Source organism: Quercus robur, chromosome 9 (genome assembly GCF_932294415.1).
Source record: "Quercus robur chromosome 9, dhQueRobu3.1, whole genome shotgun sequence".
Lineage (NCBI taxonomy): Eukaryota > Viridiplantae > Streptophyta > Magnoliopsida > Fagales > Fagaceae > Quercus > Quercus robur.
Genome location: NC_065542.1, coordinates 29331936 through 29347291, shown reverse-complemented (window position 1 = coordinate 29347291; position 15356 = coordinate 29331936). Strand labels below are relative to the sequence as shown.

The window sequence follows — 15356 nt, the reverse complement described above, 5'->3', positions numbered from 1 at the left end:
CATTTCATGCTTTTCTGCATACAATGATCATGGTGTATTGTTGTGTTTCAGGAGATTCATGTTCATATGATTCAAGAGCTGCACAGTTTCTAGATTTAGGTGTGAGTGAGTTTTGCCATTGTTCCCAAACTCACGTTTAAGTCTAGAGTCTGTTTTAGGGTGTTTTGTCAAGGAATAGCCAAATGGGGAGATTGTAAGGTTGAATTTAATCAACCATGTGTTGGCTTTATTCCATGACAAATTTGCTTGTAATATAGCACTTAGAAACCTTGTATTTAGGTGGGAATCATGTAAGGGTAGTGTGTGAGAGAGTGTGAAGAAATGCTCAAGACAGTGCAGTGAAGCAGAGACTCGTGGCTAAGACTCGCGGGTGGCTCGCGGGTGGCTCGCGGCTTGCAAGCCGCCAAAAGTTGCTCACGTGCAGAGCATGCAGGGGAGCTGAACAATCACGCCACCTAGAGCACTACACGACAAAAATCCAGACTGGCCATTAAGTTAGCTCGCGACTTAAACTCGCGACTCAGTCAAGTCGCGAGGTCAAGTCGCCAGCCAACCCTGTTTTTGGAAAAACTGACTCTTCGTATTCCATTCTCACACCAGTATAAATACCCCTCATTCCCAGAAGATATGTGTGGCCATTCAGAAAGAAAAACCCTAAGAGAGGTTTCTTCAAAACACCCACCCAATTAGAAAGAGCTACTCATTCTTAGAGAGAAATCTTTGTAGTCTCTTCTCATTCCCTCTCTCATTGTCATACCTATTGAGAGGAGATTTCTATCCAAACACTACCCACACCCATTCAGAGTGTTGAGTGTTTTTGGAGCTTTGGGAAGCATTGGAAGATGCCAAGGATGGCGGATGCTACGGTCTAGTAGCGGAATCCGGTAAGCTAGAAAAGAAAAAGGTTCGGCGCAACCTCGTTGGAGCAAGAAGCTTGGAGGGCTTAGGTACATCGAGTAAATTAGGCTTGGAGGGTCTATTGCTGTTCATGTATCCCAACTACATTTTCTAGTGGATTATTGACCGCTGGGAGGGCGGCGGAGAGGTTTTACGCCGAGGGCTTCGGTTTCCTCTTCGATAACACATCGTGTGTTGTCCTTGTGTTTGCATCTCTCTTCCCTTTATCTTTGCCTTTTATTTTCTGCTGTGGATGTGATTTATAATTGGCTTAGATTGATTTCCAATTCTGTATATAGCTTATGTTCATTTTCCGCACACTAGTTGTTTGTCATAAAGCTTGAATTGGTTTTTTTTTTTTTTGGGTCTAAACGTTCAAGGGTGTTTATACACGATTTTGAACTTTCAGGGACTTAGTCAAGTCGCGAGGCCAAGCCGCGAGCCACCCCTATTTTGAAAAACCTGACGTTTCACATTCTCCTCTCACCCCAGTATAAATACCCCTTATACCCACAAATGAAAGAGAGCTTGCAGAGAGAATTTTGAGAGAAAAACCCTAGAGTAAAACAAGATTGATTCATCTACAATCTATACACTAGAGTCTCTTCAAATTCCTCAACTCTCTTCCTCTCCATTGTCAAACCCTTGAGAGGCATTTTACCAAAACCTTATTCTCACCATATTCATCACTGTGAGAGGGCTGTTTGGTGTTCTAGGAAGCAGTTAGGAAGGAATCAATCTACATTGGTTAATGCTACGGTCTAGTAGCGGAATCCGGGAAGCTAGAAAAGAAAAAGGTTCGGCGCAACCTCGTTGGAGCAAGAAGCTTGGAGGGCTTAGGTGCACTAGGTAGATTAGGCTTGGAGGGTCTTTTGCTGTCCATGTATCCCAACTACATTTTCTAGTGGATTGTTTACTGCTTGGAGGGCGGTGGAGAGGTTTTACACCGAGGGCTTCGGTTTCCTCTTCGATAACACATCGCGTGTTGTCTTTGTGTTTGCATCTTCCTTCCCTTTTATCTTTACCTATTATTATCTGCTGTGGGTTGTGATTTTAATTTGGCTTAGATAGTTTTTCCAATTTTATATTATAGCTTATGTTCATTTTCCGCACACTAGTTGTTTGACATAAACCTTGAATTGGTTAATTTGTAAATTGGGAGTCTAAACGTTCAAGGGTGTTTATACACATATTTGAACTTTCAACATTGAACCTTTGCTTCAATACTCAAGTAAACTTGATCTTGTAGTAGCCTTCTTTCCTTTGATGCACAACAACCAAGCGGTTACAAGTATAAGGAATCTTACCACTACCTTGGCCTATCCCAAAATGCCAATCTATATTGAACCTTCGCTTCAATACTCAAGTGAACTTGATCTTGTAGTAGCCTTCTTCCCTTTGATGCACAAATCTCCAATTTGTGACTAACCCTTTACACGAATCCCAGTATGTGACTAAGTCCAGCAACTTTGAATGATGTTATTGGTTGCAAAGTTCTTCACTTCATCAAAAATGAAGATTAGGAAACACTTGGTTGCAAAACCCTATAGCGTACAAACGCAATAGCTTCTCACAGAGAAAATAAATCTCTTGGTCTCTATATCCGTGTGTGACGGCTCTTAAAATAAGCCTTATATATGTCTAGGGTTGTGAGAAAAGAAACCCTAAACAAAGACATAAGCCTAGATCAAATTTTAGATCTGGAAAACTGAAAATCATAATTCTCAATAGATCGAGCTGCTGTCGAGCCATCTATCAAGCTTCACATTAAGTCTCAATAGCAGGCATCTGTCAAGACTTAATGAACAGCTTTTCTTCATTTGTTTTTTGGACCAATCTTCATGTCTTTTACTACGGACACCTGATATGGTTAAACAACATATTTTTTAATGTATTAAACTCATCTTAAATCTACCAAATTACAAGTAAAGTACATTTTGTTAAAGAATTATCCAATTACATAAAATATGACCCTAACAAGTACATCTCATGAGGGGAAGAAAAATAGATAGCTCTGGAACACTGCTTTGAAACTACCTAAGAATTGCTCTCTCATGATATCACTCTCGCACAACATATGAGACCACACCCCAATTGACTAAGGTCAAATATGGTAATAATGGGATTTGCCAAATTTATTATATCGACTTGATTTCTGCTAATAATTCTTTGTGTGAAGTTACTTTCATCAACCTATTTTATTTAATGTAGATTTCTAAAGCTTTTATTTATTTATTTTATGTATAACTGTATTTTTACACAATAAATAAAACAAATTGATAAAAATAAGCAATCGAAATAGAAACTTAATGACTTAACCTTTGATCTTGTGCAGTTTTTTTTCTTTTGTGAAGACGCTTGAATCTTATTTCCACAAAAGTTTAAATTACAAATTCTAAAGCAAAACTTGGGTCTAATGTCCATTAACATTGAATTTGTCATGATGGTGACACGTCTCAATTTTTTCTCGTGTCATCATCCCAACGAGTTCAGTGCTAAGGATGCACTAATTAAACCCAAACCAAGTCCCAAATCCCTATACTTGCAAAGAAATAAATCCCATATCACCCTATTGAAAAACAAGGAAAAGTAACATGACTTGACTACGGGAATATTTGGTGTATATATGATTTCATCTGAATGCCTAACCCTCAATCTAACTTGCTTTTAACGAACCGGCCAATTGCTCTTCATGTCAGTTTATAAGGACCATTTGATGGTTGAAAATTAGAAATGGAACCACAATAATTGCCCTTCTAAAAAAATTCCTTTGGGTCTCATTGACAGCCATAGCACTTGTAGGCTTGTTGTTTAATGTAAAAAGAAAACTAGTATTAACACAAGTCCGTGATCTTGGTGGACCTACGTCAAAGCAAATTCCAAAACTCAAGAAACCACAGATTTTAACCATAAATTAATAGCGACAATATAACAGCAAGAGACATTAAACTTATTTTGTAGTTACTCTAGCGTCTAGCCAGTTTATAGTACCCACTTTTTGTAGTAGTCACACTCAAGCCAAATACTACTAAAATACACACTCTCTCACATGTAATATTACACATCTAATAGGAACATTACCACTATTAGTTCTATTAGTACTTGTCTCACATAACACATCACACTGCATTAATAGCAACCTTCATCCCGGACGCACAGTGCCCAGAAAAGTTGCAGATGAAGTAGTTCTGTCCCTTCGCCAGCTTTATTTGGTCCTTCCCAGAATTGTACACTTTCGCACCCGCCGGAGATGTGCAACTACTGTAACCGGCCCGGTCCACAGCTACAACATTGTGAGTTGTTGAATCATAATTGAATACTGCAACATACATGTACAAATTATTAATTATGTAGGATTGTTTTACCAAAAACAATACAAAACAACGTGACAGCCATGGCTTTGTCTTAAAATTTTAGAATTGGTTATAGATAATCAATAGACTAGTCACTGTTTGCCACATGTGTATTTTTTTTTCCCATAATTCTGTAGTAAGAATACATTATCATAAAAAAGGTTTTGGTGTATATTCTTTAGAATGAGTTGTGTTTTCCTTGCATTTATACAAATTTTAAGCGCATATGCTAAGAATTGCATATATGTGGATTCCTCAATATTTGTTATTTTAGTTAATGTTCTATATTTACACAGATAGGTCGGGCCTAGTCCAATAACAAATGCCTTCCACATTAAAAATGACAGGTAGCAAATTTGAGTTCGAGAATCAACCACTTCAAACAAAAATGAGAGTAAGATTGCATACTATGACATTTTCTAGACCCCGGAAAAAGTGTTAACTTTATGCATTGTATGACATTGGTTTTAGAGTTTCTTCATTCTGACATAAATGTTGTAGACAAACTAGATTTGAAAGTAGGGACAAAGCTAGGGACAAACTTACCGAGCACATCACCAGCCCTAAAACGCTTTCCCTTGGGCCAACTATCAGTGTTAAAGGTCCAACCACCAGAGTCTCCGACTGTGTAAGTTGCTGCATGAACGTGTTCAAAGTGAACAAGTAGGCACAAAAGCACAGCCACCACGACCATGGCTTGACTTGCACTGCCTCTTCCCAGAGACATCTTGAAGCAGAGCTGTATAGTACGTTACTGAGGAAGGCTGAAGTTTGAAGTGTGAGAAAGCTACTTGAGAGTGAGAGTGCCTAGAACTGAGACTCTAATAACCCTATTTATTGTGTTGAGGAATCTAAAGTAAGACGTGGGGTCCAATTTGTTTGGAAAAAATGGGATAAAGCTAAAGACAAATTAGTGAACCTTTATTGATTAAAAAATTTGTCCCAACAACTCCACCATAACCACCAGGTTGAAAATTCTACTGTTAATTACATTATCACGGGTCAAAAAGAAAGGAAATTTAGGAAAAGGATGAGATTGTTTAGTGGCTTTCAAAGGAATAGTGTTTTTTTTTGGGTAAACACTTTCAAAGGAATAGTTATTAGTTATTAAAGTGGGTAGCTATATAATTTATGCGGAGATTTTGGGGCAAAACATGGCAGTGCCATAAAAAAGAGAATTGATTGCACTACCACAAATATATTTTTGACTGCAACTTCACGCGTAGTTTATATAGCCGACCCGTGAACTCTTACTGGACCACAGGCCTTGCTTTTTCATTATGTCATTTTAATTTATGTGTACACAGAAATGCCAAAGATGGGGAGGCTAATATAGAAAAAGTTTCTAAACTTTTGAAATTAGAGGGGCCATAGGTCACCTAGCATCATCGTTACGTTGCACTTCGGCATGGTTGATGAACTCTAGAACATGGGTTCAACTTTTCATATTTTTATTTCTTTTTTTTTTTTAGTTAATTGGAGTTTGAGTTGTGTATGTCTAGTTGGACACATTTTGAGATACATACATACATACATACATACACACACACACATATATATATATATATATATATATTTACATGACTAATAGTGTGGCACTGTGGGTTAAGTTGGCCGGGTTACTTGAGTTGAAAATTTTGCTTACTCAAATCTAACTTGGCTCAATCAACCAAAAAGAAATGCTAAAATGTAAAAACACATTTGGAACTTTGGGTCAAAATCAAACTAACCCTCTTGATTTTCTAATTTGAAATTTGAAACTCCTAAACTTTGAGAAATACATATATCGATCATTTTGTCTAAATTTCCATTTCATTCCATTGACAGAAACGTTAGGGAAAAAAAAAAACCTTAAATTAAATTTTAATTTAAACATTTTTTTATTAAAATATACTCTAAAATGATTTTTAATAAAAATGAAATTTTGGGAGGTGCAAATTTTGACAAAAGGATCAATTTGGGTATTCTCAAAGTGAAAGGTTTCTATTTTCAAATTAGAAGATCAGGGGTCGATTTAATTTTGACCCAAAGTTCAAAGGGTGTTTTTGTATTATACCAAAAAAAAAAAAAAAAAACCGCAACTAATAAAACAACTAGCAAAAGAAAAACTAATAATAAAGAAAAAAAAGTTGTCGGCTGATATGAAGGAACAAATATAAAAGAAAGAGGAAGTAAAATAACGTCAGACTCACAGAATAGTAGGATGTAAACAAACAAAGACTTATAAAACAAAAAAACAAAGCCTCACAGTTTTTAAAAAAAAAAACCATCTAACCATGGGCACGGTAAGGGGTAGATGAGTCATTTTCCCTTTACTCCTTTCCATTCTAATTTTCTCTCCATAAATCTCTCCAAACATGGGAGATTGATTTTTGGTGGGCTCACGGAGAAAATTTCTAGGACCCACTAATTTTCCTTTTTCTTATCTCTCCAACCAAACATTCATAAAAATCATTTTCACTCCCCTTTTCTTTCTTTTCTTTTTCTTCCTCCCTAAAATTCTTTCAACCAAACGTACCCTTAGTCATGATAAAGAAGTGCTAGAGAAAATAATATTATAATACTTCAGAAGCCCTTATATTATATCTAGGTGCACCTCATATCGATGGGGATAGATTAAGGGCATTGCTCAAATGTACATATTCTTTTAATATTCTCATTTAAATATTCTTTTAATCTTTGATTAGGGTGTGTTGAGTTTTATGCAATGGTTTCTAGGGTGAGTTTATCTAAAATTTGGATAAAAGGGATATAGATAGAGAGCCTACCGTGAATGCTGTAATACTAATGCTGTTACAGAGAAAAGTCAACAGTAATGGCAAGTTTGCTTAAAATTAAATAAAAGGTAATAAAAATTTAATCCATGTAAGATCATCTAGAGATTAAGAAACTAATAATTCTATTCTAATTGCCTCCAGTACTATAATCCAACTAAACTAGGAAACCATGGTTAATTGTCTCCCGTTTAATGTACAAAATAAAAATACTCTGAAAAATACACGTTTTCTATAATTAGACGTATTCTAAAAAAATAAAAACATATAATCAGTTAATCACCCATGATGTGTACTAAAAAGAGTAGAAGACAATCAAAGCCTTATTGCAGGGTTTCGCCCCAAATTGCCAAGAGCTACGTTTGGATCCGTGACAATGGTCATTGACCGCATGTTTAGTTTCAATTCAATAGGTTGGAGAGAGAGACAGAGACAGAGATTTTTTTTTTTTTTTTTTTTTTAAGAAAGAAAATGAAATAATTTGACCCGCAAAGGATACATGCTTTCCATTTATATTATTATTTTTTTTTTTTTCCTTTAAAAAGTTAGAAACTGTCAAACCTTACCTAAACATTAGCATATAATAATATATAGAAATAATGCCTAAGTAGACTAGACAAGATAGAGATCACATGAATAAAATTCATCTGTTCAACTTTGAATATTTTACCTTATAATCTATTAAGTGTGTTCTTTGTGTTAAAACCTCATTTCCTCTCCTTTGTGTGTATGTCTAAAAAAAAAAAAATTGTATTCTAACCATCATAACTTACTGCACATCTTACTACATGCTAGGTTCAATTATGTTTAGTGTTGTCAAATCCACTCATATTCAAATCCATTTTTCAATGTAATTGAGTTGTAATAGTTTAGTGTCTTAAATAGTAGTTAAAGTTCTACATTGAAGACAAGAAGAAACAGCACAAAAAATTGCTTAGAATTGACAATTATTGCAACCTTGATTGCATTTCAATTGCAACCTTAACTTCGGTCAACCTATCAAGCTTTGGGATTTCTATTTTCTAGGGTTGCGGTCTATGATGACCAAGTGACCTAAGAATTTGTGCACTAGGGTTCTTAGACATACAAAAAGCTTCTTTAAGTTATCATAAAATAAGAAAGAACACTGTGGAAGTTGAAGTTGTTTCAATGATTATGCGTCAAGGGTTTTGAACCAAGCTGCATCTCTGGAGTTCATTGAAATCCAGAGTGTTCATGTGGAGATGATTGCACCAAGACTACATGCAGGGGCGGACCTACACTAGGGCAGAGGGGGGCCATCCCCCACCCCCCCCTAAAAAAAAAAAAAAAAAAAAAAAAAAAAAAAAAAAAAAAAAAAAAAAAAAAAAAACCTAATATATGCATACAAATTGGTATACAAAAAATTAAGATTTGCCCTTAAATATAAATATAAATATATATTGTCTCTCATCCTCTAAAATATTTAGATGTTGACTTAAAAGAAAAGAAATAAATAAATAAAATTTATGCCCCTTTAACTACAAAAACAAAATAAATAAATAAATATGAACTAAACAAAAATCACACACAAATTAAGAAACACTTATTTTGTATGTTATACTTTGTTGATGTGTTTTATAATATGAAATGTTTAAGAAATACTTATTTTGTATGTAGTATTTTGTTGAATATGAAATAAATGTTAGTTTTTATTTTCATAAATTTTTTTCTGGTTTTAAGCTTTGACCCCCCCAAGTACAAATCCCGGTTCCATCCCTGACTACATGAAAGAGATGTCGTGGTGAGTTAAACATGAATTAGATATCCATGCATTGAAAAGATTCACTGTAGAAGAGTCCAACCACGTTAGAGTTGCGTGTGATCACATAAGTAAGTTACTACTGTAGGTAGCGATGCTAGAATTTGGGATATTTTGTATTGTAAATTTCCATTTTACATAGTGAATTATTCAAGCTACTGGTAAGCTTCAAACCACTTGTTGGGTTTTTCTTGCCAGGGTTTCCCACTATGACCATATTGCCTGTGTGCAATTTTTTTTTTCTACAGCATTTAGTTTTAGTTTTGGTAATATGGATGTGCCCATTGTAAATTGGATTGGACCATTTCATATATAATTTGACTAATTAACTAACTTGGGTAATTGATTAATTTAATTATTAAGAGAGAATGAAGTTAGTTAATTATTATTGCATGTGGTAAAATTATCACGTTAGGGTAATTGGTTAATTTAATTAGGGTCATTTTTGTCCAAAAAGATGGTGAATTCTAAATTGAGTGTGTGTGCGTGCGCACACAATAAAAAATAAAATAAATAAAATAAAATCTTTAACAAGTTGTATATAAACAATTAAGAAAAATAAACTTTAAAAAAAAAATTCTAAGCCAAGCAAATAGATATTTTATTTGAAATTTTTTTAATCCCAAAATTTAATCTCAACTACCAAATCAATCAGAATTCAGAATATCAGTAAAGAGATCAAGCAAATAACACAACAATTTGGAAACCAAGTGGAATACCAATGAAGAGCTTCTTAACGAAAAATCCATACAGAGTAATGTACCAACAAGACAATTCACTATAAAGGGAGTTTACAAACTACTCACAAAACCTTTGTGATTAGACCCCACTAACCCAACAGACAATTCCTTGATATCATCACAGCAACTTCAAAACCATTGGACTTATTTTATATGAACCCATCAAGAGAGAAGCGCCTGCTTCACTATGAAACTCTAGGATCACATCGCATGCACTTATGCAAGGTTGAGATGTCCGTGGTTTCAACAGTACATTTTTCAATATTCTTGATCAAGGATATGTCATAAAGGTGTGAAGTCAAGAACTAGAAAGAATGGGATTTATAGATTTGAAACAAAGAAAAGGTTCTCATGATATTCCGTGATCGATATGGCTGCTTCTCTCTTAACTTAAAACTAGTAACTTATATATATATATATATATAGAGAGAGAGAGAGAGAGAGAGAGAGAGAGAGAGGGCTAATAAATAGATGTATAAACTGTTTCAAATCAAATTCGAGAAACAAGATTTTCAACTCTCGTTGGAGCAAAGCCTGGGATATACAAGTTCATAGATTGGATTAATGTATCACTCAAGTGACAAGGAGATTCGCTTGAGTGAGCTTGGTGTTTCACTCAAGTGAGAATAAGTTAGCTCGAGCAAGCACTCACAAATTTGCACTCCTTTTAGCAGTTTCCAATTTGAATTGGTCTTCAACAAATGACAAACACTTTGTTTACAACCCTTTCTTTTCCATATTACATTGTCAATTTAATTCCTAACACTATTAATGACCACTCATTATATATCACTATTCAATTACATATTTACATGAATATTATCAATTTTTCTCTTCATAACTTTCAAAAATATATGTTAAGGTCAAAACCATCAACTTGTAAAGATGGGTGATGATTAATTTGAAGCCTAAATAATGTGTATTATGTGGTCATACGCACTCTTAGGGCATGATGCCTCCCATCAAAATTTGAAGAAATTTAAAAAAAAAAAAAAAAAAAAAAAAAAAAAAAAAAGACCAACTGTACATACATACTCTTAAAATTTAGGGACGTGTTCTTTTAATTGAAATTACGTAAAGATGATTGACATAATGAGCAAATCAAGTCTTGTATAAACTTTAACCCTTGCATGGATATATTTCTTCTGCACATGACATAGAAGGTACAAAATTAAATGTGATTGAGGCTTATGCCAAAGTTGAAAGTTGAAAATTGCCCCCCTTTTTTACAATTCATTGATCAAAACAAGTTATTTTTTCTTTAAACATCGATGACAATGAAAACATTTTCATTTTTTTTGGTTACATAGACAAACTGTAAGTAAATGTTAGAGATATATTAGCTCAATAGTATAGGCTCAAACCTAATTTTATTTCATGTGCAAGCTTAGTCTTTTACTTATACTAGAAGTCTATTAATCATAGTTAGTGTACGATTTTTTTTTTTTTTTTTTTTTTTGAGAAACAAACACACACACAAACACAAGGGAGAGAGAAATGAGTTCTAACATAAAGGCACACCACAATTCCACTCAAAAGCCATGGTAACTTTTAAGAGAAGGTGGGGTAAGTTATACTACACACAAAACACTCTCTTAAGCAATGTGGGACAATTACTCATTCTTTCTTCTTCTTCTTTTTGAGAAACAAACACACACATACAATGGAGAGGGAAATGGATTCTAATATAAGGACACACCACAACTTCACTCAAAAGTCATGGTAACTTTTAAGGAATGGTGGGTAGTTATTGTATGATTATTCTAGGATTTAGTCTCTTATATATACCCATGTAGTACAAATATTGTATTACAATGATAGTATAATACAAGTATAGTACAATACAAGTATTGTGTTATATGAAAATATAGAATATCTTGCATTATTAATTTAAAATGAAACCAACATGAGTATATATAAGAGGTTAAACCCTAAAGTAACAATACATCAATTATGGTCAATAAACTTCTAGTACAAGTATGAAACTTGGTTTACACACAAATTAGAATTGGACTTGAATCTAAACTATTAAGCTAATATTTCTTTAACTGCAAAAAATTTCAACAGGTTGGGTTTTTTCTTAGTGGCTTAGAGCTTAAGATTCTTCATTATTTCAACAAAAAAATTCCAAGGGAAACAAACTGTAAGTTACACAAGTTAATCAACTGTCTCTACAAACGTTTACTCTAGTTCTCTTTCTTGTGAATTCAAATATAGCGGCCATGCGTGTGATACAATGAATATGGCATTAACAGAAAGCCGCGAACATGAATATGCAAAAGCTCAATATTGCTTGTGTAAGTGTCCTTCTTTGATTTCTTCAAGCAATGCAATCCATGACGAAAGCCATTAAAGTACGAAAAAAAAAAAAAAAAAAAAAACTTATAAAAACAAAGAAAACAACTTGAACGATTGAACGCAATTCTAAACTAAGAAAAAAATACAGCAGCCATAGAATAGGTTTGCAGACTTCATATTTTGAATAGTCGCGCCATATTGTTTGCTTGATATCACCTATATCTTCTGAGTACATTAAAAGGGATTGTTTGAAACTTTATCTGGAAGTGGTAGTTTAACTATTATATTGGTTTATCATACTGTGATTTTGTGCAAATGTTGCAGTGTCGATTTCAAAAAGTTTGACGCCACACGTCAAAGCAATATAGTTTTTTTTTTTTTTTTTTCCATATCCGCATTAACCACTTAGAGTTGCATTCTTGGTATAATTCTTATGGCATGCATGCATTGAAAGTTGAAACTTATAAAACACATGAGACAATAAAATACCCTTACAGTTATGATGTCAATGTTTGCTACCTTGATTGTAATTGACCATTTTAATTTCTTTCTTCATTGGAATTCTTACAAATAAAAAAATAGGAGTAGTTGCAACTCTAGAATAACATGTCACCCATCTAATAATACTTTGGTAGAATACAAATGTTAAGCTTACGAAGAGAAGTTTCTTGTAATAGTTAGTTTGCCCAATTGACTGGACAGCTTAAACTGATCATTCCAGTATTCCACAACATATACTCAAATAGATAGTAACATATATAATTTGTTTTCCTATGGAAACCTTGTAAGGGAGGACAAATTAATCCCAGAAAAAAATGAAACATATACAAATGAAAATTCCATGCAAAAGTATATGGAAAAATAGGTGGAAAGTAAAAAAAAAAAAAAAAAAAAAAAAAATGGCTGGTTTATTTGAAAAAAAAAAAAAAAAACTATTTATTATTTTTCCACATCCAACAGTGTCCACGCACTTTTACATTATATTCATATTTTTCATATTATGTGCAAAATGGGGATATTTTGCAATGAAAGTGTAGATATTATGTGAAACATTGTACATTTGGAATTGTGAAAAAAACTAATTACACTTTTTTAAATCTACTTTTTATCACACCTTCAAGCAAATAAGCTTAATCGAACACATGGTAATCAGGCGAACGCTCAAGGGTGCAGATATAAGAAACTTAAAAAAAAAAAAAAAAAAAAAAAAAAAAAAAGGATAATGGCCAATTAACCTGACCTTAAGTGGAATTATGCATAGATAAAAGAAGCTTCAAACAAAAGATGATATCTCTCAGCCAGACTTTGAAATGGACTCATGCATCAATTTCTCTCATGTAATTTTCTAGAAAATATATATATATATATATATATATATATATATGGAAATTTAGAGAGAAAAAACATACCTGCCTATTGCACATCAAGTTGAAGAATTAAGTGAAAAGCTACAAATTAATTTTCATCAGCTTTCTATATTTCCTTCAAAACTTTCTGAATTAGACCACAAGAATCATAATTCATGTGTTAGCTTACTTGGACCAAGTTACTAAAATTGTATACTTATTTCTCCCACACTTTGATGCATTGATTAGAGTAGAAAAACAAAATGAAACCTAGAAGTTCTGTGATGCCAAACCTCATGCATAATTAGAATAAGGAACCTGGTACCTAAATGAAACATATGAAATTGCCAAACCTCATGATGCCATCAATAATTAGTCCGGTAATTAAGATGAAGAAGTGAAACTAGAACTATAATTAATATATTAAGAAAAAGTTAAATAAAAAAAAAGAAAAGAAAAAAAAGATGTACTTTTGTGATCAAGAAGAGATTCCCACACCAAGGAAATCAATGAAGGGAATATCCTTGTGTTCAATGGATTCATCTCCTTGCTCATGCTCTGCGGTTGCCCTCAACTTCGTTAATGCGGGTGAGTTATTGCAAAAACTCACTAACTCTCTCCTATTCCTTCCGTTTGTTTCATAATCACTGCCAAGGTTGAAGCAGCCAAAGGGACTAGGAACAACCTTGGTGTAGTTTGGAACTAGTCCATACGTTGTGGAACCCTGATAGCTGCCATGATGAACTGAAGAATTTGGATGATATCTATGAAGATATTGATCAGACCGTTTTGAACACTCCGAGTTAATGAAATTATTAGAACTAGAATTGAAGCAGGCTCTTCCTTGTCTTCTCATGAATAATTCCAACGAAGATGAGTTGTTTGATACTGTTGGCAACGAAGCAAAGTTCCAAGAAAGCGAAGAACTAGAGGGTGAATCTGCAAATATCCTTTCTTTAGTGGGGTTTCGGAACTCAAAGATTCTGCTAGTACTCTCAGACCCAGCTCTTGATGATGAGCTTAGATGATCACCTTGAGATATAGGTTTCCTTCCAAGAAAATTAGTACTAGAGGTTTTGGAGTAATTGTAATTAACTTCTTGATAAGTTCTCTTTCCACATAGCTTGGATTGTTCTCTTTGCTTCCTTGCCATAATAACATGCCAATGATTCTTCACAGCGTTATCGGTTCGACCTGGGAATAGCCTTGCTATGAGAGCCCACTTGTTCCCATGAATGCGATGAGCTGCAAGCAGTCTATCTTCTTCTTCCTCCGAAAATGGCCGCCTGTTGATTCTAGGGTCTAGTTGATTAAACCACCTCAATCTGCAACTCTTTCCTACACATTCATAATTTTTTTTTAATTAAAAAAAATTGTGAAAAACCCCATTTGTTAGATTCTCTTAGATTTAGTTTAATAATTTTCCTGTGTCATGATGTAACAAACATCAAGTCCTAAAATATTTTGATCAGATTAGTAGGTCAGAAAGATGGTCAAGCTAGTCCAAGTGAATATTCAATTTCAAGCTAAATACTCTAATCTATAGTAAGATCCAAGATTCCCAGAGAGAGAGAGAGAGAGGGGGTTAATTAATATTATTGATATAGATGATGATAAATATCTATACCTGATCTTCCTTGAAGCTTCTCAGCAATTGAGTTCCAATTTTGAGCACCATATTGTTCCACAAGTTGTCTGAGTTTTTCATCCTCAGCTGGCCTCCAGTGTCCTCGAGGACAACTAGTACTCTTAGCATCATCACTAGACCCAGCAGCTCCAGCAGAATCTTCCATGGCAGGCCGAGCTATAGAATTGTTGGACATCAAATACACCAAAGAGAAGTCCACAAGAAGATATATAGAAGGAAATGACCACCAACAGAGAATAAGAAAAGTGGGGGAGGGTTGGTTTAGGGTTGTGGATGAGAAGTCACTTTTGTTGGTTTTGCACGACACATTAAGCCCGCCTTACCTATGTAATATATCTATGTATTATGTATATATGTGTGTCTTATGCGTACACCTATTCTCATTGGACCACGACCTTCTCTTATTTTCCCAACTGTTTTCGTTTCTTCTCTCTCTATCTTAAGCCATGGTACCACGTTAAATCAAACCTAGCCAATTAGGCACCTTATATTTTTTGTTAAAGGGACATTTCTCCTATAG

At 34.1% G+C, this 15356-nt stretch overlaps 2 protein-coding genes across 2 annotated transcripts; both read right to left on the bottom strand.

Moving 5' to 3' along the window:
- Positions 1-3778: 3778 nt before the first annotated feature.
- Positions 3779-5066, bottom strand: LOC126700399 (basic blue protein-like). Its single transcript, XM_050398533.1, has 2 exons — positions 4797-5066; positions 3779-4216 (listed from the first exon to the last, which is right to left on the bottom strand). Exons 1-2 carry the CDS (start codon positions 4975-4977, stop codon positions 4017-4019), a joined length of 381 nt encoding a protein of 126 aa, XP_050254490.1. The 5' UTR covers positions 4978-5066; the 3' UTR covers positions 3779-4016.
- An 8322-nt stretch (positions 5067-13388) lies between these two features.
- On the bottom strand, positions 13389-15147 carry LOC126700398 (transcription factor MYB117-like). Its single transcript, XM_050398532.1, has 2 exons — positions 14816-15147; positions 13389-14526 (listed from the first exon to the last, which is right to left on the bottom strand). Exons 1-2 carry the CDS (start codon positions 15009-15011, stop codon positions 13667-13669), a joined length of 1056 nt encoding a protein of 351 aa, XP_050254489.1. The 5' UTR covers positions 15012-15147; the 3' UTR covers positions 13389-13666.
- Between the last annotated feature and the right edge of the window lie 209 nt (positions 15148-15356).

Coding starts and splice junctions, on each gene's coding strand:
- LOC126700399 (XM_050398533.1), bottom strand. CDS start 4,977: ATGTCTCTGGGAAGAGGCAGTGCAAGTCAAGCCATGGTCGTGGTGGCT. Junction 4,217..4,796: donor TAGGGCTGGTGATGTGCTCG/GTAAGTTTGTCC, acceptor TGTATGTTGCAG/TATTCAATTATGATTCAACA.
- LOC126700398 (XM_050398532.1), bottom strand. CDS start 15,011: ATGTCCAACAATTCTATAGCTCGGCCTGCCATGGAAGATTCTGCTGGA. Junction 14,527..14,815: donor GAAGCTTCAAGGAAGATCAG/GTATAGATATTT, acceptor ATGAATGTGTAG/GAAAGAGTTGCAGATTGAGG.